The sequence below is a fragment of the Natrix helvetica genome (genome assembly GCF_964273705.1).
Source record: "Natrix helvetica genome assembly, chromosome: 1".
In the NCBI taxonomy this organism is placed as follows: Eukaryota; Metazoa; Chordata; class Lepidosauria; order Squamata; family Natricidae; genus Natrix; species Natrix helvetica.
Window position 1 is genome coordinate 37,909,534 of NC_138548.1, and position 26,727 is coordinate 37,936,260.

The window sequence follows — 26,727 nt, forward strand, 5'->3', positions numbered from 1 at the left end:
ACTTCTAAAAAATTAAAATACGCTAAATATATTCTTTCCAAAGCTTGCATGTATCTTTTCCAAGTCTCCAGTAACAATAATAGGAAATTATGTTATCCCCCCCCCCCACTTTAAATTAAGACCATGTACAACCTAGTGGGTTTTTAAATATCTGTCTCTACCTCAACCTCCCACTTTCAGGAAAGCCTTGTCCCAGGCTTTCATGGAAAAGCAGAAGGAGGTGTGGGCTCCACCATCTGCATTCCTTGCATACCTCAAGTTGGTAGTAAGGGACTGTCAGCTGTGTAAATTCTTTTAAAGTGCATTGTGCCTTCAGCCCATAGGGTGTAACATAGAGGAAGAAGACAGGAAGAATTACTCTTGCTTGAATCATTCTATGTTTAAATCTGCTATTAAGACTAAACAAAGCTGCAGAAAGAGAAACCGGAATTGATTTTTCATCTATTTATTGTATAGTAATTGTATTGTATTGCACTATAGCTGTGATCACACATTCAAAGCACAAAAAAATCAACGACATTTTAGTCTAGGGAGTTTTGTGAATCCAAGTCTATCAGTTTATGTACAGTGAGTTGTGTGAATGTAAAAAATAAAATAATTGAGTAGATTCTGGTTAACTGAGTAAGCATAACATCCAAGTAGAGCCAATGCCAATTGCTCTTAACAGATCTTAGCAGAAAACTCTCAGAAAATTTCAGATGGGAGTTCTAGTTCCTCCTGATATATTTTCCCCAACACTGAGTTCACACTTGCACATATTACCTATGGTTTGAATAGATCAGTATTTTTTTTAATCTCAGCACTATAATTTATGGACTTCAATTCCCAACCCACAGGCTTAAAGTTCTGAGGTTGAGAAATACTGGTTTATATGAAACAAGAAATAAAGATTACCAGTTCTGCAGTGGCATTCAAATTAGCCTTCATTCCCTTTTTTGTATTATTTGGGTTTTTTTAAATTGTCATTGTCTCTCAACTGGGAACAAAAAGAGGAGATGGTGCAGTAGGACAGCCACATGGAGCCACTTTCTGCATCTGTGTTGGTAGCTGGAAAGGAATACTCTCAACATCATTACAGGGTTCAGACAAAATGAGAAGCCCTAGTAAAATAAAGATAAGCTATGTCTCGGCGGGTTGAGTGGGTCATTATGATGTGGTTTGGTTAAGTTTCATCCTTTCCTAATGAGATGCGCTTATTACAGATAACATGAAGTCATGGACAAGCTTGCTAAGTCTTTGTAGTGGCTTACCATGTCATGTGAACATAGCCTAAAATTAACTAACTTTACCAGTTAGACCTCTGGAAGTTATACCATGGGAATATTTGCTGAGCCTCCAATTTCTGATCTAAAATATTGACAGACTGGAACAATGTCACTAGTGTGAGGGGGGAAAAGTATTGTGGTATCTTAAAAGACTAACAAGCTGCTTATCCTTAAAGCAACCTAATCCTCAAAGCTGCAAATCCTTAATATGTGAGCCTTTGTTAAAAGTTAAAAATAATACTCTGAATGTGCTGTCTACATGCATACAGTATACTGAACCCCAAAACGAGCCTATCATATTTCAGTCTAAGCTAGTTTGAAAACCAGCCCAATGTGGTTAGTTTAAAATGACCTGCTTTACAAATTTGGAAGATTGAATTAATACATTTAGCTGTGGTGTGCTCAGGTTTTGCTGAATGTGGATTATTATTATATAACTCACCTTCAAAGAAACTTTGATTGTGTGATTTATATGAAAATATAAATCAAGTCAGTATTTGTAAAGATAAAGATAAAGGTTTCCCTTGCACATATATGCTAGTCGTTCCCGCCTCTAGGGGCCGGTGCTCATCTCCACTTCAAAGCTGAAGAGCCAGCGTTGTTCAAAGACATCTCCATGGTCATGTGGCCAGCATGGCTAAACGCTGAAGGCGCACGGAACGCTGTTGCCTTCCCACCAAAGGTGGTTCCTATTTTTCTACTTGCATTTTTACATGCTTCCGAACTGCTAGGTTGGCAGAAGGTGGGACAAGTAATTTACCCCATTACACAGCACTAGGGATTTGAACCACTGAACTGCCAACCTTTCAATCGACAAGCTCAGCATCTTAGCCACTGAGCCACCACGTCCCTCTTCAGTATTTGAGGAATCCATAAATTTGGGACTTTTTTAAAGAGAAAGTGGGAGCCCCATATGATTCCTGAATTGTAAGATACATTTATTTCAAAACATTTATTGTTTCTATTTGTTCTATTTTATTCTAATTTAAAAAATAAAATAATCATATTTGCTATCATGCAGACCTTTCTGAATTTTATGTTGCTTATGAAAGAAGGCTGGTTCTATGCCTTAGTAATTCACATGTGGTTTCTTGTTCACCACACATAATCTACTTTTCTTTAAGATTTTAGCTTTTGCTCCAGCCGTTGCCCAGATCAAGGTCTAAAAAAACCAAACAAATTATACAATACAGCCGAAAAAGGAAACCACAGTAGAAACATTTGGAAGCCTTTGATATGCCAGGCTTTGGGGGAAGGGGCGTATAATGAAAAGAAATGCATTTGTATCCCATTCCTACTATGTTTATTAGGAAGAAGTCTAATTAATTTGTGGTTTAATTTCATGTGTAATGCAAATTTTATGTGAACACAATTAGTGAAAAAGTTTAATTTTACTTTCAGCTAAACATAGGGAGAGGTAATGTTAAGAATCATAAATTAATTGATCAGTAGTAGAATGGATCTCAATTTATATGAATTTGAGATTTAAGGTATTTGCAATTATAGTGATCAATCCCAATGCATAAAGCAAGTTAGGGAGGCAGAATTCTAGGGGAAAATAAGGATGTGGGCACATTTAAAATAGGGTTTGACAAACTTAGTGTAAGAAAAAACAGACTTTCATATTAAGTCCATGTTAATATTTGTTACAAATGGTGACCTGTGCAATAAGATGAAATACTTAAGATGATTAAGGGATTTTCCCCTCAATGTTGTTATTTTACCCTCATCTCTATTAACGTATATAATTCTATCACAGGAGGCTTAATCTTCGGATCCCCATGATCTAGAAGAGGAGCAAGCAGAGAGGAGATATAAAAATGATTTTTCCGCCCGAAAGCAGTACAGCTGATCCTGCTAGCAAATGCAAAAAAGAAACAAACCACGAGGAAAGTACTTATAGGCGGCCTTTGCTTAGAGCAGCAAATCCTACGATACTAGAAGGAAAAGGAAGTTAGCAGGATGCCAGACGTATTTCGTTCAAGACAGAAGTGGAAAAAACAGGAAAAACAGCCCGAAGACAGCAAACCCAGAACGAACTGGGGCCATTAAAAGCTCCAGGCAGGATCTCCCAACTTGGTGATTTTCCAATTGTACAAAATTTCCATTAAATGTCCCCAATCTGGCAGGAGGTGATCGCATACACAGCATTATTAACACTGTCCTTTTGGAGGGTATCAGATTGTGGAAAAGATGACGGCGTCATATTTTTTGTTTAATTAGAAACACATCCTACGTCTACTTGAGAACAGCGGGGCCGACTTTAAGCATAAAGCTGCCTTTTTAAGATTGGTTCAGAAATATATACGATCGCGAAAGGAAGGCTGAATTCCGCGATCCTGCAGTGACGCACCACTGGGGGGGGGAGAAGGGAGGGGGAAGGAATGGGTCGATTCTCCTATGCACGCAAAGCTCGTGTAAAATTCACCAGAATCCACACACACCCCTATGGCGAAAACCTTGCAGGCGCATTAGAAGGGTGGCTACTTCTTGCATCCTAAAAGGCACCAGCAATAATAACCCGGGCTGCGTCACGTGCGACCCAGAGAGCAGGTAGGCGGGCACGCACTGAGCGCGCCTCGCATTCCTCTCCCCCTCCACCTCTCTCTCTCTGTGCCTCCTCCCCTTTTCCTGCTCATTCCAAGGGCAGTGGGAAAGCCCCTCCCCCTTTTCTCTCCTACCTCGGCCAATCGGGAAGCGTCGTCGTTAACCCCTGGCGAGGCGGAGTAGAGCGGAGCTGAGGGGGGGGGGGAAACCTCTGAGGAGAAAAGAAGACGAGGCGGCGGCAGAGGCGGCCGGGGCTTGCATTGCCCGTTTTTGATTCTGCTGCCGCTGTCATCTCCTCCCGTAAGGGGAGGACGGGAAGGAGGAGGAGAAGAAAAAACACCAGGACATTATTCCGCGAGGGGGAAAATAGGACAACGGAACCTGGCAACCGTGCTCGAAACCACCCCCTCTAATTCCGGTCCCGAGAGCCAGACGAAGGAGCGGCAACGCAGCCAGGCCTGGTCCGCGCTCGCCCTGCGCCCCTTCCCTTCGTTCCTCCGGCCGGCGTCTTGATTAGCACGAGTGACAGCGCCGGAAATGATGCCGGTAAGCAGGATTGCGGGTGGGTAGAAAAGAGGGGTACAGTTTATTGTGGGGAGGAGGAGGAGGAGGAATCCTAGCGGGGAATAAGCTTTTCTCCGTCCCGGGCGTTTGCGACGAAAAAAGGCCGACCAGAGGTAATCGCCGAAACAGCCTTAGTAACGATCCGGTATCTGGGATCTTAAGACCTTGATTCGAATTGGAGGCAGTTGTGGGGAGCCCCGCGCCTCACGTTTTGGGTTTTTCCCTCCTTCCTTTCCCAACAGATGCAGGAAGGATTTTCCCTCTCTCTCCTCCCCCACAACCCTTCTGTGCCATAAGCAGCTGGATGTGACAGGGCCAGGCTGCTGAGGGTGGTTTTCCTGTAGGAGGTGATAAGGTTAGATGCTGGGGTTATCTGAAGGACGGATCGGATTATAATCCCCCTTCCTATATTATACACACACACACATACATATACATACACACATATACACACACACATATATATACATACATACACACACACACACACATATATATATACACATACATATATAATACATACATAATATGTATGTATATATATATAATATGTATGTGTACACACACATATACATACACACACACACATATATACATGCACACATACATATATAATACATACATAATATGTATGTATATATATATAATATGTATGTACACACACACACACAAACACAAACACACACGGTTAGCTTCTTTCTCAGCCTTCCCTAAGAAAAGATTGGTCAGCCTGTCAGGATTTAAAGCATGGTTGCCAATCCCCACCCCCAAACCATGAGTTGTTACTTCTTACAAGGTTCTTACACAACCTTACATTCCTATGTATGTTAGGTTCAAGGAAAGGTTGGTGGTTTTTGGTTTTGTTTTGTTTTAATCATCGGAATGCTGTGTCCTTTCTGTTTTTGTAGAGATGGGAAAAACTGAGGTGTATGAGCTCTCTGGTCTTTCATCAGGCACAATCAAGGGGTCATCTGAATATGCATCAAAGAAAAATATAGACTGTATGGTAAAAAGCTAGGATGAGACACATTCTTGGTGCAATTCTATGTCTACTTTTGTATGAGTAAATCCCAATCCAGAAAGCCTTACTCATGACTGAGAATAGTTGGATTTCTATGTAACAGAAACAGGAAGTATTAGATGAGGCTGCATAGTTCATTCTGTAGGTTTCTGTATTTATTTATTTATTTAAATAAATAAATAAATAATTTGTTGCCTCCTGGAAACATGCTTGCAAAATGTTTTGCTGCTTATCAACATAAAAGAATGTGACCTTGCCTTGGTGCTTTATCTTTTTCAACATTGATAGGAATTTTTATTTATTTATTCTGTTTATCGGCAATCTGGTTTCTGTTAGATGGCTGTGCTTTATTTTCATACATACATACATACATACATACATACATACATACATACATACATACATACATACATACATACATATATTCTGTAAAGATATAATACATTACTTATTTGCTTGGCTTGGGAAATTATTTTTCCTGAATTGCTCTTGATATGCAAAAGAAATTGCATGGTTTTTAGAAAGAAGTATACCTAATTATACATTTCTTTTTATCTTCCAATAAATAAGGGAGGGGCAGGATTCCTTGTATTACTAACCATTGAAAAACTGCTTGAACATGAGAATATGAGTAAGAAATAAATGTTGACTGCATGGTGAAATTATAAAGTAATAGTTTAGATGAAATTTCTGTAGCATAAAGCATTTTAGTAAGAATGAGACAAACCTATTTGGTTAACTCCCACTCATTCTGTGATGATGGTATTTTACAGTTGTGAAAAACAGGGATATTAGAATTAATGAGTTTACAGAGCATGCAGATGATTGTAGATCTCTGGAATGGAAAACATTTACAAGCATAATACATAATTGGGCAATAGCTTTATTAGACTGACCCAAAATGTTGCAAAACATTTTGGATGGTTTCAAATTTTTGAGAAATTTGAGTGATTTTTGTAGCATTTTGATTGGTCTTAGTTAAGGTGTTACCTAACTTGTTTTTTTCTCATGAATCGTCATGAGTGTCTTTTTGTTTGGGTGTATGTAAACTTAATGACTGTCTTTGCAGTTCAAGTTAACTTCCTGACTTCATTCAGTAGATTGTTCTTTAGATTGCATTCAATAAATAGGTATAAGGCATGTGACTGGATGTGGTTTTATGAAATGTGCAATTTAGAAGTTTCTGCTTTCAAAGTATTAGCTTGCAAAATGATCGTAACATTATTAGAAAGCAGATGTAAAATGAAACCTAATTATCTTTACAGGCATTGTACCACTCAAGTGAACCTTCCATTTTCTAAATACTGTATGATTTCTATATAATTGTGTTTCTTTATCATTTTCACTCAGATCTCCTTCCTGCTTTTAAAAATTATGGAGCCCCACAAAAGAGCTTTTGTTTCTATTTATTGATATTTACTATTTTAAAAATTAAAATAGATACATTCACCAATGCCATCATTTCTTACAATTGTTTGATGGGATTTTAATATTTTATTATTTTTCAACATAGGCTGGCAAATAATTTTGATTTTGAGGACTCCTGAGAAGGTCTTGGGAGACCCCCAAGGTCCTAGGGCCACCCTTTAAGAAACATTGTTCTATTGTATAAATGTTTTAGCATTTTTATATTTTCCAATTTTTCTACTCTTTTTAATATTTCTATATTTTATATCCACAAATTCATACATCAACTGTAGTAATTTGATATAACGTTACATTTACATTAATGAAGGAATGCTTCAGATCTTTCAGGAAAAAATAGTAGCAAGGAAGAGAATTTCCATAAACATGGAACAGATGGCTCACCCATTCCTGTAGTGAAGTCCCCTCAATTATTGCCTTATTTACTTTTTTTTGTTTCAGCCTGCACCATTGTTATTTAGTCCATATATTGATTTACCAAGAGTAATGAAGAATCCTGAAGTACACATGCCTAAGGCATCATACACTATATACATTGTATATACCCAGGTATACACTGATAATATATTCCTTTTTAAAAGTGGCATTGTGTAGGCTGCTAAGAAGACTTGGCCCCTATTGTCATAATCTCTGATTATTAGTAAATCAAAGTCAAGGGTTTTGGGAAACAACACCATAACCATAGGTGGCTATTAGATGATGAGCCAATAAAGCAAGTTAATACTTTTCCTTACCTAGGGGTAGTTTTTTTGAGCCTGGATCTTGGCTCCTTCATCATCAAAGGAGCTCACTTAGAACAAGAGCTGGAATGAATCTAATCCCTAAATTAAAAAAAAACATAGTTATTCAGATTCCTTACTCCTAATTATTAAATTATGTAAGGCCAAGTTCATTCAGTGCTCTTAAATTGACCTGAAGTTTGGTTCTTAAATAGCAATACTAGAACAAACATAATGACAGCATTTGAGAAGCATTTTAAGTCTGGATAAAAGACTTCAGCTGCCACAGATAAAGCTAAATTGGGAATTTATACAAGTTGTTCTTTATCTAAAGTCAGGGCATTTAATTTTTGGTCCAAAGTTAATGCTATGGAAACTAATAGACTTCCAAAATTGTGTGTGTTAGAATAGACAAAAATTCAATTAAAATTGAGTTTGAATTGTACAACTGACGAATTATATTAGAAGTGGGGTCTCCCTGTCTCCTATACAACTGGAGAATGAGCTAAAAAAAATATTGCACAATTTTTTTTGGATATTGAAGTACAAAAAGATATAACCATCCTCAGTAAGGTTGGCATATTGAAATGAAAGAGAAATTCATGAGCTATAAATGTACTTTTCAATTGCCTAATATCTAAACACAGAAAAATCTAAACATCTTACGGAAGTGTTTACAAATGCAAGATTTAAACAGCTTGGACGCAGTGCTTAGATATGAAAGATTTAACTAAGTCCTTTGCAAAGAACTCACTTGCATTTGTGGAACTCCAGAAATAAAAGATACAACACAAATATTATTTCAATGTCAACTTTATAAGAAAGGGAGTGGGTAGTATCTTGGACCACCTGTTAGGATTCTTACATTAAAACAACACGCTTCATATCTGGTCAGATTTCAAAAATCACATATAACATGGCTCTATAGTTGAATAAGTCTAGTTGAGGTCTAGTTGCATATGTGGATCTGACCTGGGTAAATTATAGTGGTGACATAGAAATATGGTTCACATTCTATATTTTATTCTTATTTAATCTGTTTCTTTTATTCCATTTTTACATACGGTTTTATTACTGTCTATGTTTTATATTTTGAATTATGTCAATGATATGTTTTTCCATATGTTTATTTTTTTGAGTAAATTTTTATTTATTCAGAAAATTAAGATAAAATACAAACTCCAAAACAATTACAAAACCAAAAGATTTACAAAGCATTAAAAATAACAATGTACATTAAAAGGACAAAGAACAAAATCATATATACATATATGGTCGCCTCTAGTTGAATGCTGATAAATATGTTGCAACAATATTAGTTTCCTTCCCTTGCGAATCATGCCCAAAATTTATAAACTTCAACATCTATTTGCAACTAATTTGTCATCTATCTACTATATATAAAAGCAAAGTAATTAACATGTGAACCAACAGCAAAATTTAACTGAAAAGTCCTCTGTTAACAATCTATTATTGTATTTAATTCATAGAAAATCTACAATGGCTTTTTATCTATTATAAATCACCACAATCATTATTTCTGATCCTCCTAGGAGCAGATATCCTCATTTGATTCTTCATAAGAAAAGTTTTCCTTAAGACTATGGTTGAGAATTTTCTCAATAATTGTACGTATCTTAAATTCCAGAATCATAAAGCTCTGTTCTCAATCCATCTCCTCCCGCCCCCCAAAAATCCCATCCAGTCCAAATCGTTTTCCAGTTAGATATAGTAAGTCCATTCCCCAATCATCATCAATCTTCTTAAGAAAGTCCAATTCATCACTCATTGATACTGTTAACTCAAAATCTGTAGAATCCATATCTCTTTCAGCCATCTTCAGTGAATTTACAGTTTCCAAACCAACTTCCTTTTAAATCTGTCAACAGCAGTTTAGATTCCAGTCCATCCAGTTGTGAGTCTAGTTGTGAGTGTAGTTGTGAGACTACAATTGCTTATGTTGGGACATCCTCTTTAGTTTGATTTGAACCATTATTTTCTCATTTTTTAAACCAAAGTTTTCAATTTGAACCTGTAGGTTCCAAAACACCCCCAAGGCCTCTCAAAGGTCTTTATCTTTAAGTTGGTACATTGTTTGCATTTTTAATATAATCCTGTAATTGACATTTACAACCAGACATAAACAGTTCCTTTCAAGGACAGGGGAGTTAGATATACTGTGACAAAATAGCCAAAGAAAAAGTTGAGATGTTTCTCACAATAAAGAAGGATTGGGGGGGGGGGGGGAGAGGAAAAAGGAAAATTTCCATCAAAAGAGCTTTTTAAAAGTTAAGAAAATGTGACTTACCTGTACTGAAAATCTAATACAAATGTGAATCTAAACAGGTCATTTTCACTACCCATAAAATATATGTTGACTGCCATACAGGAAAAAAAATGAAAGTAATTCAGAATTGCAGAGTAAAACCGTGAAAAAAACATTGAAAAATTCATGTTAAAATCCAACAAGGGGTTAGAGTAAATCAGCATTCAACCAGTCATTTAACTTTTAAAAGAAAGATTGAGTTAAAAAAAGAAAATTCAAAAATCTTGGAGCATTCAGCAGCAGTATCTTTTGGCCAAGCTGACTTGGAAATTCTGGGAGGTACTCTTGACAGTAGTTCTATTAGGAAAGAATGTAGCATCTGTGGTTTTTTAAAAGCTTGGAGTGAAGATAAGTAAGGGGAGATATGACATCATGCATGTATAATTAAATATGGATATTATTTTTTCTCACATTGATAGATATTGCTAAATGAATTTTTATTGCTAAATGATATGGTTATAAAACACAATGTCACATGACTGCACTACTTAGTGATAGCAGTTTAAGCACACCCCAGTTAAGCAAAGACACTGCGGATCATTAAGTGAGGGCCTCATGTGATCATTATTTCTGACTTCCTGCCTGCTTTCCCATTAACTTTGCTTGTGGAAAGCCAGTAGACAAACTGTGATCGCATAATTGTGGGACATTGTGAAGGTCAGAAATTTGGTTGCTGGAATCATATGATTGCAAAGATACTGAAACAGCTGAAACTTTGAGGACCAATTGTAAGTATGTAAGCAATTGTAAGCATGCGACGCATTGCATTATGGGTGTGGGCGATTTCGGCACACGAGAAAAAGTTTAGCCATCACTGATCTAGGTTTTTCAAAGTAATGCCATATTTTTCTAAAATGTTATCTTAAATACAGAATAGAGGAATAAATTAAAATATATTTTGAAATTGTAAGGAGAAATGTTAAAATCTTAACTCTATGGTTACAAATAGTGTTACAAATGTTAAAATCTTAACTCTACGGTTACAAATAGTTCTTCAGATATGATTGGTCATTTAATGACTGTTGAAAGTTATAATAGACCCTTCCAAAAGCTATATATGACTTTGTTTCAAAGTTACAAACTCTGCAGAGTCCACCTAGACATTTGCCCTTATGACTGACTGCAGAGATACTGCAGTACCCCCACCTATCTATTTCTCCCCCATCCTCTCCTGCACTTGGCCTGTTTCCCCCCCCCCCTCCCCATTGGATTCCATACAGTCCTCCACAATTCACAATCACTCACCTTGTGAAGATCTGCAGAGCTCCGGAGTTGGGGGAAGGGAAGGAGAGGAGATCTCTCTTGCTGGACCAGGTGGGAGAATTCTACAAGAGCGTCTTTTTCGACCCAGCCACCTGTAGCCTAGCAACAAAGCAGATAAGCAACACCATGACGGAAAGCCCTGTGCTTTGCAAAGAACTTTAATTCACCAGCAAAGCAGTCTTTTCCCTTCCGCACAGAGAATCTTCTGTGTTTTGAAATCTGAGCTAGTTCTGATCTGCCTTGCTGCATGGAGGAGTAAAGGCTGTTTGCTTGTAAATTAAACATTTCTTTGTAAACCATAGAACTTTCCTAAGATAGCCAATCATGGTGCTTAGCTGTTGTGAAATTTAAGCTAATGTCAAGGTTCCAAGTAATACACCCGTAGCAAACAGAACTCCGAGTCAGGTGAATTCCTCAAAGAACAGTTTCATTAGATATTTCATATTGGCATTGGCGGGTGAAAACTGACTCTGAATGTTCCTGTGGTTTTCACCTAATTGAAAGTAAGTTTTCCCCCTTCCCCAAACAATCAGTCACATGGTCCAATCACGGTGTCGTCTGGTTGCTTGTTAAGTTCACTCCTCTCTCCGACCACCTGTGGGAATGTCCTTGGTTCCCAGGAGAAAATATTTTGTTTTGGCTACAAGCCCTAGCTATATCTATTTCCCCCTCCCTATCCCCCAGCTCCAGTGTGGCAAAACTGAAGCCTCAAAATGACCTCGGTCAGGTCATCTTCAGGGTTAACAGGTAGCTCAGATTTCAAAATGCAGAGGTTTCCCTGCATGGAGGGGAAAGGGCTGCTTTGCCCAGAGCTAGCTCAGATTTCAAAACTTGCTCACTTTCCCTTCCTTCCCCTCCTGAGATCTGCAGATCTTGCATGGTAAGTGAGCAATTGTGAGAGGCAGAGGAGGCCCAAGTGGGTGTGGGGACTCCAGGGGGTGGGAAGTGGAGTATGGGTATTTTAGGAGATGGGATACCTTGAGAGGCGCAAGGCAGGTAAGCTTCTGCCTGCACTAGGCCCTCCAGGGTGACCCGTGAGGCATGCCACACACACTTAATGACCTGCACATTCGTTTAATAAATGTGTTGGGGAAAGCAGAGATGAGGGATCATTAATGATGTGGCTTATTTAACATTTATCCTGACTTCAGAAATTAATGGACAGGCTCCAATAAAATGGTTAACCTTTTTTGGATAGCATTACGCTTTTCAATACTTTTACATTTGGAATAAGTTTACTGCCCATCAGTGTAAATGACTATTTTTTACATTTTTTTTAATAAAGTGACAATGTTATTAAATTAATTGTATTTTGGTACTGTTAATAATTGATTATACTCTAAGTACGATCACAAAGAAAATGTGATGAATAAAAAATGAATTATAATTTTCTAAATGTGATAAAGTATTTAACATGCATATAAATATATTCATAAAATATGAAATATTAAAATTATTTTATTTTTCATTTTAATGTCATATTTGGGGTTGATGACCTTCAACCACAATTCATTATCAGACTTTAAAGCTGAGAGAATAAAAAAAAATCTCTTAATACTACAGCCAAGTGATTTTTTTTCTTTCATGAGAATATGATTGCACTAAAAAACAATTCAACTATGAAGTTTGAAAAGTTAATAAGAATGTTAATTAAATTTTATTTTTCATTTGTAGTTTGATCAAAATCATTTTGTTCTGCAAGAATCGTCACTATTCATGTTTATTGAATTCAAATTTGCATATGTTATAAATAATTGCATTTTTTCTTTATACATCACATGTATATTATACACATTTATTTGAAAGGATTCATTATGTATACATCAATCTTCAAATTTATTCAGTGAATCATAATCTTATCAGCTTTCAGAACATGTAAATAACCTCCAAATTTCTGTCAGCCTTTTTAAACTCATCTTTGAGAATAGTTCAGGAAATTGATAGAAATCTTTCTGCAAGATATGTTATTAGCTCTAACTAATTTGCTGTTGCAATTAATACTTACAGTAATCCTGCTTATCCTGGTTTTAGATTAATTTAATTAAGGTTCTGAAATACCTTAGAAAAATTACATTCCATTTTTCAATCTTAATGCAAAAATCAATCTTATGTTTGTAAAGATAAATCTCTAATACTCTTCTGAATAATTAAACAAAATGTATCAAACAGTTGCATTTAGAAAACCAGAAAATATTCAGTATAATAACCCAGAAACTCACTGGTCATCACTTTTATGACAAATATGTGAAAATTAGCATTCATTCTTTAAACTAATTTTAATGTTGTTGTATTCACAGTATTTAGTGAATCGTGTAAACATGGGCTTAAGTATCTGACAACATAATGCTGTTATAAGTAACAATGAGCACATAAAACTTCTGGAACTTCCCTTTTCAAAAATATTGTTCTGATTTTCTAGCATTAATGGAGCTTCATTAGATGCATGGACAACAATGTTCATGAGTAGAATGTTGGCCTTTTCAGAAAATGGTTTTAATATAGTAAACATTCATTTCTTTTTGCATTAACTATGATTTTTTTTTTGTAAATAATGCTTTCCTTATGGAGTTTCAATAAAATGTCATACATAGGACATTAAAAAAGTTTTGGTGTCCATTATAGATTTGTTCAACTCTAGTGAGACTTGTTTTGTTTTCTTTAATATCATAAACTGATCCTCAATCTCCTCATCTGTTACCTTTGTAAAATTAATTGTTAATTTCAAAAGAGAACTTGATGTATTACTGTGGAAATTTTATCCTGTAAAGCTGGCACTAGTATTACGGTTTATCATAGGAATAATCTCTTAGATGTGATAAATTGCAATATGTGATAAAGATGCAGTAAATCAGTCTATGACCTTTTCAGAACATTTTAATTGAATGTTACTGCCACTATTGAATGTCTGTTAAATAGTTCATTTTAATACTCCAATTTTATCGCCTTAGGTGCTTTACATGAAAGTGACCATAAAGATAGAATGGTTTATACTAAAATTTAAATGCTGGCTGTGTTCACGCAAAAGCAATGTATTGTTGGATTAGACAACAGATTAGAAATTTAATTGTATTGTGTGAGTTTAGCATGTGTAGTTAATTATGGTTTGGGTTGTATGAAAACAATAAATTGGACAAATTCAATAATGGTTGGTTCAGTGGTTAGTGTGTGTGTGTGATCACAGCTGATTGATTATGTGATTATGTTTTCAATCCTTAGCAGCACATAGATAAATTTTCTCAGTGACTATCAAATTAGCCTAATATATTTTAGCTTAGCATGTAGTCCAAGCATAGAAAATTTGGTTAAATTTTATATAGTTTTTATGTACTGATTTTGAATATCTGATGATATATACTAGAGAAAACAGGAGTTTATATTTAAAAATCTTACAACACTGTAAATGAGTATTATCATTTAATTATAACAACAACTCTTAATTGAAACTTCAAATATCTCTGTATAACAGAGTTGGAGGTTACTTATAAAAAGTAATTAAAAATATTCTGTAAAACTCTTGTAGTACTTGGTAGCTGCCCAATGGATATGTTTTATGCATCAGAGGAGACTTGAGAATTTTTATGTTGCAATAGAAAAACATTTGAGCAGCAGTAGTAATATAAGAAAATTCTATCTTTAAAATTGCTTTCTCCATGATTACAAATCTCAAGTTCTAATTACATAGATGGTTTTAATCATTTAGCACAATAGTTGGCATTTGGATACAGAACAAATAATTTCCTTTTTAATCTGACCTTCAAACATGCTGATTTGAAAACAGTAATAGAAATGAGAATGAGAAAGAATTTAAATATTCAGAACCAAAGTTTGCTCAGTCAACTCATTTCTGATGGAGAACTCAGTTGATGGCAGACTTTGACCGATTTGTTTCAGAAATTGGCATCCTATGAGCCACGGTCAGGTGTGACCCACTATCTGAAATCATCTGGCCCATACCCCCTAAAATAAATATTTTATCCACCTGGAAGCAACAGTCCTAAAAAATGAGGGCATCCATTCTGGTGATGGATTCACCAGCTGCCTTGGTACATTCAGAGCAACAAGTGCCCTGGCCATTGAAACAAGCTGCGAGGTGGAGCAAGGAAGGAGGAAGAAATAGTGGTGGCAGCCACTCTCAGAATGCATGTTAACTGAAGTTGTGTGGGCAAAGAAGAGGCAGTGACTTCTCCTGTTTTCCTGGGCGCTGTTTGGAGAGTCCAAGTGTGGGTTAAATACAGTCAATCTGCACAGGACTGAATTGAAATTTTTAGACACACCTCTGGTGCTCACCAGTCTCCAGTTTTTTTCAATTCAGTCAGCCCAGTGGACGCACTTCTCTTCATTCCTAGCAGATTGCTTGGACTCTCCAATTTTGTTTTTTACCTCATTTGGTTCCTTAATTTCCTTCGCGAGCAGGCTTGGTGAGAAAATTGTTTCCTTTCCCTTTAATTGGCTCGTTTTCACCTCCCTCAGCCTCTCCGGTGTCCTGGGTTCGCCCGGGCGCCATGAGGCTGCAGGCAGCTGTCGATGGAGGCGTGTGGGTTGGAGTGCAATAGCAGCTGCTCCGCTGTGATCAGGCTCCCCGCTGAGGTCTCCGTTGCTTCCGACTGCGCTCATTTAAAGGACCCGGCGGGGGCCTCAGGGCTTTGCCGGTGGCCATTTTGGGTTGGTCAACAGTTGTGGCCATTTTGAGGAGGTCAAAAGTTGCAGCCACCATTTTGTTTGTCCTTTCATTTTCCCACATTATTTGCAGCAGCTGCCTGATCGCCTGGCTCTTCGCAGGTCGCCGCTTGGAGCCTTCCTGCCGGTTTGCCAGCGGGTCGGCTCTTCCCCTTTCTTGTGATCAGCTAGGGTGGCGGCAGAGGAGGTTCGTGGCTCCCCTGGGTCATTCTCCAAGGATTGCTGACCTGGGTGGTGATGGGAGCAATTGGAGCTTGCACCGGAAGGCGTTTCAATTCTATTCAGGCTTGGCTGGCCTTGCTTCCCTCCTGCCTTCAGTGTCTCTACTCTTGAGCGCTTTGGTCCAATATTCCACAGCTGTGAGGGTGGTGAGAGGGGTTTTCCCTGCCTACAGCAGTTAATCCCCAGCACATCAGCCATGGTAAACCGGGTCCCTGAAGTTTCAGAGCAGCCAGACCCTTCCACCAGGGTGTTTTCCAGACAAGCTGGCAAGGTAGCCCGGAAGGCCAGGCAGGGGTCTAGCAGGGCTCAGGCCTAGACAAGGACACCCTTCGCCGTCAGAAGGCCTTAGAGAAGCAGTTTTCCAAGGCCCAACAGCAGGCCCAGGCCTCCAGGCCGGTTTCCCCTAGGGAGCCTTTCCCAGATGCCCAGTCCAGACATGGGCATTCCATATCTGAGAGTGAGGATGAGGGGCAGGAGTTTTCCCCCACTGCTTCCCTTGCCATGGTGGGTTCTCCAGGGCCCTCAATGGCCAACCAGGCCGACCTCTTCGCATGTTCCTCGGATCCTGAGGAGGAGTCAGTTCCTGTGGGTCCTCTCGCACCCCAGCAGCCAGTCATTCAACCTCCTTCCAGGGCTCACTTTAGAACAGCTTTAGAAATTGGAATTGTAAAAATAAATACATAAATTTATATTTTAATAAATATTAAATTAAAAGCACAGCTGAAAACAGTGTCAATGAGGAAAAAATCGGAAGATAGCAGAAGAAACATGTGCAGCTGCACATAACTCTGAAAATCTGAACATTACATAACAGGAGGGGAAAAGGGAGAGGCATCAAGAAAGAATATATAGCTAACCCAGAAGGATAGAGATGGTGTCAAAAAGTTGAGGATGAACAACTATACATTTTTTCAGATGTGTTCAGAATTTAAAAAGAAACAGATCAACTGCTGAATAAAAATATGTAACTAAAAGGAGGTGGAACTCTTATTTTTGTCTGAAAATAACATACATTCCAAAATGTGGTTGAGAAGACTAGGATTAAAAGACAAAATCAATCAATTAATTAAAATATTTATGTAGCCATCCATCTTATATCAGACACTGGGCAGTTCCCGTCCAACAACTAAAACAACATCAATGATAAGAGCCAAGATGATGCAGTGCGTAGAGTGCAGTACTGCAGGCTACTACAGCTGACTGCTAGCTGCAGTTCAGCAGTTCAAATCTCAACAGCTCAAGGTTGACTCAGCCTTCCATCCTTCCAAGATGGGTAAAATGAGGACCCAGATTGTTGGGGGCAATATGCTGACTCTGTAAACCGCTTAGAGAGGGCTGTAAAGCACTATGAAACAGTATATAAATCTAAGGGCTATTGCTATAAAACAACACTAAGCTTTCACCTGTAGTCCCATCTTCAAATCTACTAAACCGTAGCACCTTATCCCAGTTTTTTTTTTTTTTGGGGGGGGGAACCAGGTCTTAAGTGGTTTTCATAAAGCTAAGGAGTAGGTACTTGCCAAACTTCAGAGTAAGGATGTTCGTTAGGCCAGGGTCTGCCACATAAAAGGCACGCTTCTTAGATCTCACAAGATAGTAATGTTTCAGCAAAGGGACCAGGAGCACAACTCTGATCTGGCCCTGTACCATATAGGGCTTTAAAGGTAATAACCAGCACTTTGAATTGCGTCCAGAAGGAAACTCGGGGCCAGGGCAGTTGTACAACAGAGATATTATATTGGTAAACCTAGGTGCACCCATCACTGCCATGTGTTGCTGCATTATGGACTAGTTGTAGCTTCCAGGTGGTCTTCAAGGACATCCCAATCTAGAGCACATTGCAATAATCCAAACAAAATGGCCAAGGCATGAGTGACTGTGAACAAAGCTTCCAATCTAGGAAAGAGTGCAAAGAGATGCACCAGACAAATCTGTGTAAAGCCCCTCTCCCAATCACAACTGCCATTTGGGTGGTATACATTTAGGAAGACCTCCAGATTGCACCAACTCAGTCTGAGGGAGTTCCACCCAATCCAGAGCCATGAAATATTATCTGGGCTTGGAGGACCCAGAGCTCTCTCTGCAAGCACGCCAGCCGTTGCCCCAGCCCAGCTCCACCGTGCATGCGCACAAGCCTCCCGCTGGCTAGCTGGTCTTCGGGTCTCTGCCCTGCATGCATGGGGGCTGCTCGCATTGCATTTTAGGGCCTCACGCGCCATTCCCACACCCCGTTTTGGCTTCCTGGTTGATGCAGGAGGCCCTTCCATGCCCAAAATGGCACGGGGGTGCCACGCAAGCCCCCACCCCACCCCATTTTGAGCCTGGAAAGCCGCCTGCACCAACCTGGAAGCAAAAAATGTGTGGGAGGGTGGGCTGCATACGTGGGTGTGTGGGTGCACGCACATTGCATTATGGGTGCTTTCGGCACATGATGACAAAAAGGTTAGCCATCACTGGTACAGGGTATTCTGCTTGAGCAAAGGGTTGGACTAGAACACTACAATGTCCCTTCCAGCTCCATTCTGATTGACCTAAATGTGGAGTTTAAAATTAGTGGGTGTCAACAGCTCATGATGATACTGCACCCCGTCCAGATTGAAGCCTAAAATGGGACAACAACAGCTTTTTTCTGTGTTATAAAATAATAGAAAGGATTTATAAAATAAGAATAATCTTGTATCAGAACTTGTAAATTTCTAAAGCCGGTCTTAATCCAATTGTTTTTGGAATATGTAATAATCAGTATGGCGATTTTTAGAAGTTAGAATGGATTTGTCAAGAACAAATCTTGTTACAGTAGCAATATTTCATATCTTTTTGATCAAATAAATTTCTTAGATTACAGGATCAAATAAGTGTTTTAGTACATTGTGGGAATGCTATAGATGAAAAGCATCTTGGTTACAGCAACAGAAAGAACTCCAGCAAACTAGATAAATGTGGGCTAGAACACATAACAATTAGATATATATATGAAATGACAACAAAAAGCGTAATTAAAGAGCATTTATGAATGCTTATTCATCTAACTGGAAAAAAGTATTAAGTGAAAAGAGTCCAGGACTATGTTCTTTAGCATCCTTATTAATCACATGGATAATGAGATGAATTGAATGTATATCACATTTGCAAATGCTAAAATTTGGATGAAATTGAAAATATATGAAAAACAAAATGAGATGCAAATGAACTTTGTAAGTTAGAGAAGCGAGCTAAATGAAACTTATCATTATTCTGATATTTGTATAAAAGTTTATCATTGTTTCATTTTTTTTCTTATCAGGGTAAAATGATGGAAAATTGGAATGTATAGTCAGAGGTTACATATACAGTATATGTAACTGTATTATAACCTTAGTATTTTTTGTTTAATTCAATGTCTACTTTAAATGCTCTCATTATTTAGACATGCATTTCCTAAACTGAGGCAGTGATTAATGCTACACATTTAATTAAGTGAATTCTTCTTGTAAACTTACCTAATTAGGTGAAGCCCAATCCACAGTATCTGCTGTCACTAGGCTCTGTCTTGTTTCAGTAGGGTGGCTTATCTTCACACGTCATTATCTCTTGTATTCATTTACTCCACATCCAGAAGATGCCCATTTAAGTAGATTTTCACTGCAGCCTGTGCACGGGAACTATTTTAGATTCTAGTTTTCACTGTATATTTTATTTTTTATTTTTAAAAAGCCACCTTTTTCCTCTGTGATTTACACATGAACCTTTTAAGAATGATTCTTCAAAGCCTCTTAAACGTATCAAAAGACAAAGATTGGCAACATAGCAGGAACAGCATAAATCAGAGAAACAGAAAAGTAAACAAAATAATGAAAAAAAAGGTGAGAATGAAAACAGCTTTTTTTCATTGTTGTGATGCTCTCACAATGATTCTTATATTTGTGGGGAGGTTTGCAATTATTATGTACTACAGACACAGTAATGTTTTCATGTTTAGAAATTTACTGTTTGAACATGAATTTGTTTTCACTTGCATATTTTCATTTTATGCTTGAAATTGTTTTTACGTAATATTTTTTGAATATTGTTACAATCACATTGTCTTGTAGATACTAGCTTACAAATTAAAAATTATGTAACAAATATTGATAAGGACAGCAGAGATTTTTGAAAAATAGCATTTTTCTACATTCCGCTCATATTCCGCTCATATTTATAATATTCCATAATTAAAAGCATTCTGCTTGTAAGACAGGTTTTTGCTGTTGTTTCTTAGAAAATGGATTTTGGGGGGGCTTTAATATCTGTATGTGAATATTTAGTAGAACATTCATTTTTCTACTATTTGGGATCCTTTTATTTATTGCATATCTGGAGAATTCTCTTGTAACCTTGACATCTGTATATTATTTTAGTGATTGCCTCCTGGTACTTTACAAAGAATAAAGGTGCAAAACAATTGTTAGTATTTTTTAACTGACAAATATCTGTCAAGTTGAAAAATAACGCACTATTTTGCAATGAACAAGAGGCTGTTGTATAGTCAGATAGTTTTAGAAGGTTAGTTTAATCTAACCTTGCAGTTGTAATTTACAAAGTCATGCCTTAGGTTATTTTTACTAACAACAGAATGGCTGTTGCATTTCCTGAATTTGTAGATGAAACAATAAATTTGAATTGTCTAGTGTACTCATTAAATCTTAAAATGTATTGCATCTGCAGATGCAATAAGAGCAAAGAAATAAATGCACTTCACTGCTCTACTTTCACAAGTCCTAATAAAGGCTCTTACATGCTTGGTTGACTTCATCCATCCTCTTCTTCCAACAATTCTTCCGTTTTTTGCTCATTTTTGGCGTTCCCACTTCCCAGGAGCACTCTACAAGCCTCCTAAATGCTATTCATGCCCTTTTGGGGGAAAAAAAGTGGACCTGTTTTTGTGAAAAACGGGCCGTTTTTGGGAGGTCTGCAGAGTGCAAAAACTTTTTTTTTAATTTGCCTCTTCAAAATCTGGGTGCGTAGGTGTTTCATTTTCTGGTGCTCTGCCATAAACTGGGAGCCCTATGGGATCCATGACCACAGAGTCCATATAGGTGTGATCCTATCCCAAGGCCCTTGTGTGCTCATTCCAGCCTGCAAGTAAGGCTGAAGCCAAATCATGCACCAGAGTCTTAGGAATGACCCAAGTTCCCTTTGAAAACAATGTTCTTTTATTATTATAATGTTACTGGATGAGAGCTAGGGAGTGGATTTATTCCACTCATTCTTTAGATCCAACCACATTTATCTAAGATCTCATTTATTGCAATTTAACAATATATGCTATAATAAAAACTATATTAAGGCTTCTTGATTCAATGGGATGCACTGCTTAAATTGCTACTTGATTGAAAATCAGATGTATTGTTTTTGCTGACTTTTATTCTGATTACCAGTCTGTGAGCATAACATTCTTTTATTTCTTTCCATCTACTGTAATCAGATATAACATATCACCAGAACATGATTATTTTAGATGGGAGTAATTTCTTTTATTAACTCTGTTGATCTTTAGACATATCTTTATTCTGTTTCATTTTTCAGTGAATATTTGCCGAATTTTATAAAGGATCCTTGTTCTGTGGTTTAAAAACTCATTGTTTCAGGACAGTGCACCAAATTATACAGATCAGATTGCATGATTGAAAAAGTTTTGATCTACATTGTACAGCGGTTTCCTGTTTTTCAGATGATATTGACAGTGTTCCTGAGCAATAATGAACAAATTTTGACTGAAGTGCCAATTACTCCTGAAACAACCTGTCGAGATGTGGTAGAATTTTGCAAAGAACCTGGTGAAGGTAGCTGCCATCTTTCTGAAGTGTGGCGTGGAAATGGTAAGTAATACTTTGGCATTCCATATTTATCTATGCTGCATTATGTCAAGCATTATCATTTATCAGCTGGTTTTCAACAACAGTTTAAAAGAAACATTACTTTATGACTGCACATCATCCACAATTTAGGCTGATACTATATATTTTTTCAGACAAGGGGGGATTCTTGAAAAATTCCTATGAAAAATAAGCAGATTAATACAATATGATAGTGTTTTATTTACAATTATATCTTTGTAATAATGAATTATATCCTAAATCAATCAAAAACATATTCATATATGTGTTATATTTACTACCATATTATTTGGAATATAAGACACACCTTTTTCCCTCAAAAAAGAGTCTGAAAATCTGGGTGCGTCTTATACACTGAATACAGCATTTTTTGCCTCCCGAAACTCCATCCTCTTCACCAAAATGGCCGTGCATTGCCTTTAGGAGGCTTTCAGAGTGCTCCTGGGGGCTGGAGAGGGTAGAAATGAGCGAAAAACAGGCCGTTTTTTGCTTAATTTTGCCCACCCCCAGGCGCAGTCTACAAGCCGCCTAAAGGCCATGCATGCCTTTTTTGGCAAACAATGGTCCGTTTTTTGCTCATTTTTGGCGTTCCCACTTCCCAGGAGCACTCTACAAGCCTCCTAAATGCTATTCATGCCCTTTTGGGGGGAAAAAAGTGGACCTGTTTTTGTGAAAAACGGGCCGTTTTTGGGAGGTCTGCAGAGTGCAAAAACTTTTTTTTTAATTTGCCTCTTCAAAATCTGGGTGCGTCTTATACTCCAAAAAATACGGTAATTAGAATTCACATATTTAAATCCACTTTGAAAGTGAGAACTTCAACTATTGCGTAGTTAGCAGTATAAAAAGTCTGAAAAATAAATTAATCTATAGTAAATACCACAGAGCTTAAGAACAGTAAATACTGCAATGCTTAAGAACTAGGGAGAACAGATACCTTTTTAAAAGCCCCCAAAAGGAAACAGGTGAGTGCAATTAATTTCCCCCAGTTATTTCATGTAAATCTTAGATTCCGTAAAGACAAATGGAACTCTACAGTATTTTACTAGTTACATCCTTCTCTTTAAACTTTCACAGCATGATACTCAGTCTAGCACAATATCATTGCTGTAGATAGCATGCTTTTAGCGTGAACATAAATAGTGTTAAATGTGCATATTTAGCCTTAATAGAATTCTGATGGGATATTCTGAATGGAAGAGATTTCTGCCTGTTTATTCTTAGTAAAAGGTAAAAAAGAGATGATATGATTATCTTGATTATCATAAATTAGCAGTGGGTAAATATAGTAAACTGCCATGATCCTTTAAAAAGTGGTAAAGAACAAAGAAAAAATATTTGGGAATTAAGAAACAAAGGGATATTACGTCTTAGTGACATTCTTTAAGTCATTGCTGCTTAGTACTATTTCATATTTTTACCAACAACTTGTTTTGTCAGATAGCAAAATAGAGACGTAATATCCCCTTGGCTTTTGTGTGAGGCTGATGGGCTATGTGGAATATGGTAGCTTGCAAATTGTTTCAGTGTAATTGTTTCTAGAGTGATAGTGACTAAAGCCCTATTTATAATAAGCTTGGTTGCAAAACTGTAGGGGGTAGTTGTTAACAGTGTTATGAGTAATACCAACACTGAGGTGCTAATCCTTTTTCATTATTTTCTAACATATTGAGTTGCGAAAGAGTAAAATACTTATGGCATTCAGAAGATCACTGGATATTCCCTTTTACTCCAACTTATCACACATGATGCTTATAATGGGCAAAAACTGGACGAGAGTGTAGGTGGGATATAAATCTAATGAATAAGTAATATTTTAAAAATATAAATGTGGTCACGACTCACACGAAACTACATTCTTGTGCAAACTACAATCCAGTTAAGCACTACTGTCATTATTTTTAGAGATTATATAATTTCAATTTGTTAACTTTTTCAAAAAGGTTGCTCTGTAATTGGGAGGAAGAAAGTTTTAGGTAATCCATTGGAACCCTAGAATATTGTAATTTTGATGGGGGGGATTAAAACATATACCTTATTTTATATACTTGTTTACCCTTATTTTAAGTAAATTGCCAGTGAAGTGCTCTAATGAGTGATTTTTGATTCTGTATTCAGAACGACACATACCCTTTGATCATATGATGTATGACCATCTACAAAAATGGGGACCTCGTAGAGGAGAAGTGAAATTTTTTCTCCGACATGAAGAATCCCCAGCAGAAGGCAACGAACAGGGTACTCTTTTATTCTATAATGTTTGTTGCTGTATCATGGATATAATTTTTATGTGCCCCAACTTTTATCAGTTTAAATTAAATCTGCAAGCATAGTGATAAAGTAGTGTTGGTGATTTTTAACTACTGTAACTCTAGGTAAATGTTATTTACAAGTATTTCTATAGATAATGATCCTTAAAGGTACGCTTCCTATCCTTTTGTATGAGAAAAGGGCAAACATTCCTATATATAGTGATGCGAGATACTGATGACAAATTACAATAAACATTTGTTTCTAGTTATTGCAGCTGAAGGTGGTGAAACCAGTTTTTGAACCTAAGGGGAAACTGATTTATTAATTATACGTGTTGTACTATTAAACAGAAATTCGATCATTTTCAGTCCAAGGTTACTTAATTTCTTAGATTATGTTTTCACATTGTATGATGGATGATTTAGTTTATGAAATATGTGAAACAAATATCAAATATTAGTGTTATTTCACTACTCATTCAATTTATATATTACTAGGACCCACATTAAACTTATAATAATATTCAATGGCAAAGATAAGAAAATTCAAAAGACTGCAATGCGTTTTCCTAGAACTGTAAAATTAATTTTAATTCTTAGAAGTTAATTCCTAGTTTTTAATTGTAGAAAACCTGGAGTGAATGCTTTAAGTGAAAATAATCCATCTTCTATTAACTACTGTGAAACAATATCAGGATTTACTAAGGCTTGACAATAATAGTTAAAATATTTTGTACATTTATGCATTCTATATTTAGAATCTTATTTTGCCACCTGATACCTTTTGCCCACAGTATAATTATAGGTCTAAAACACTACATATAATTCTGATTTAAACTTGTTTAGTCTACAGTCTTAAGGATGCTTACTGTATCTAAAAGCTTTTTTATTTTGTTTTCAATTGCTGGCTTGTGGATTTTCAGTACTTTTAGTACTTTTAGGCCCTAGATGAGCTAATTTCTGTCTCAGTGACATGTTTTACTTAAAAGCAGCTAGGACTTTCTGTTTTTTTCTTAGTTATAAAAAGGAAGTGAGAAGCAGAACTTTTTAAATATACAGATAAAAGCCTTCATTTTGCTTTAGGGGATAAGGGCAAATTTAGACATCAAAGGTAAGTAGGAATGAGTGGGTTCTTCTGGAAATTATACACTACACACGCTACCTTTAAAAATCCAATACTAAGACTGAAGATTTCAGAATAACTGAAGAAATAAGTTTTAAGACTTTAAGTACAATACAATAATACAATACAATACAATAGCAGAGTTGGAAGGGACCTTGGAGGTCTTCTAGTCCAACTCCCTGCCTAGGCAGGAAACCTTATACCGTTTCAGACAAATGGCTATCCAACATCTTCTTAAAGACTTCCAGTGTTGGGGCATTCACAACTTCTGGAGGCAAGCTGTTCCACTGATTAATTGTTCTCACTGTCAGGAAGTTTCTCCTCAGCTCTAAGTTGCTTCTCTCCTTGATTAGTTTCCACCTGTTGCTTCTTGTTCTACCCTCAGGTGCCTTGGAAAATAGTTTGACTCCCTCTTCTTTGTGGCAACCCCTGAGATATTGGAGTATGCTTATAAAAGTATGCTTTTATTAAAAAATAATTAATAATAAGACATTACTTTAAAGGAAAAAGAACAAAAAGAATAGCTAATAAGATCAAAGGTCAAATAGTTATGAAGCAAGGGTCCATTTCAAAATATGTAACTTACTTGAACACTGAAACTATTCAGTCAACTGTTCAAACTGTTCAGCAAATACAAAATCCTCTAGGACTGCACCCTTTGACATATAACAGTAGTATATTTCCATCAGTCTGAGGATTTAAATCAAGCATTACAAAATCAGCAGTACTAATAAGCAAACTCAAAAATTAGTAAGTGCTTTTCAAGCTTTTCATTTATTAAGAAAGAGCTCTTAATTTGAAAAAGGTATGGTGTACTCTGTATAAAGGTAGAGCTTGTATATCAATTTAGAATGGAAATCCTTCTCTGCACCCTACATATTTGGATATCATACCAGAAATAAAGAAAAATAAGAACCAGTCTTGCATCTGTTACTACTAGAATTAAAAGTCATCTATAATTTCCCCCCTGAACCTTATTATTAATTTATTGTTATTGTTCTGCTCTCTAAATTTCAAGGGATCCTTGATGCCCTCTGAGCTTGGTTGTGTTCTTGCAGATGTTTCATTACCCAAACTAAGTATCATCATTGGAGTTAGTTACCTAGCCAGGGCACAGATGATGTTACCTAGTTTGGATAATGAACCATCTTCAAGGAAACAACTAAGCTCAGAGAACAACAAGGACTCCTCATTTCAACCCTGAATTACAAATATTTTCCTTTATTAGTCTCTTAGATTTTAATCCATGAGTATTTACTTACCTGTGATGCGCAGTCAATAAGTTTAATAAATAGATAAATAAAAATTGTTTCCTTTTAATTTGTTCTGTGTTTCATCTTCTTTGCAGTTGTGTTTTTAAAGCTTTTATTCTTAACTCATATATAAGTTAACGTATTTCTCATTTCTATTCATTTTTCTTCTCAACACTATCATTAAGTCAGCCACTCCCAGTATTATTATAGAACAAGAA

General features: G+C 36.8%; 1 protein-coding gene across 4 annotated transcripts in view; it reads left to right on the plus strand.

Moving 5' to 3' along the window:
* Window positions 1-3,966: 3,966 nt before the first annotated feature.
* PPP1R13B (protein phosphatase 1 regulatory subunit 13B) overlaps window positions 3,967-26,727 on the plus strand; it is a 55,334-nt gene continuing 32,573 nt past the window's right edge. The window contains exons 1-3 of one of the 4 annotated variants that reach the window (XM_081933921.1): window positions 3,967-4,358; window positions 21,719-21,866; window positions 24,000-24,119. In XM_081933921.1, coding sequence (XP_081790047.1) covers window positions 4,350-4,358; window positions 21,719-21,866; window positions 24,000-24,119 — 277 coding nt within the window. In that variant the 5' untranslated portion in view covers window positions 3,967-4,349. Of the gene's footprint in view, window positions 4,359-4,421; window positions 4,490-21,718; window positions 21,867-23,999; window positions 24,120-26,727 lie in introns of those variants that run through there. The other 3 variants (XM_081933922.1, XM_081933919.1, XM_081933920.1) reach the window with 3 other exon arrangements.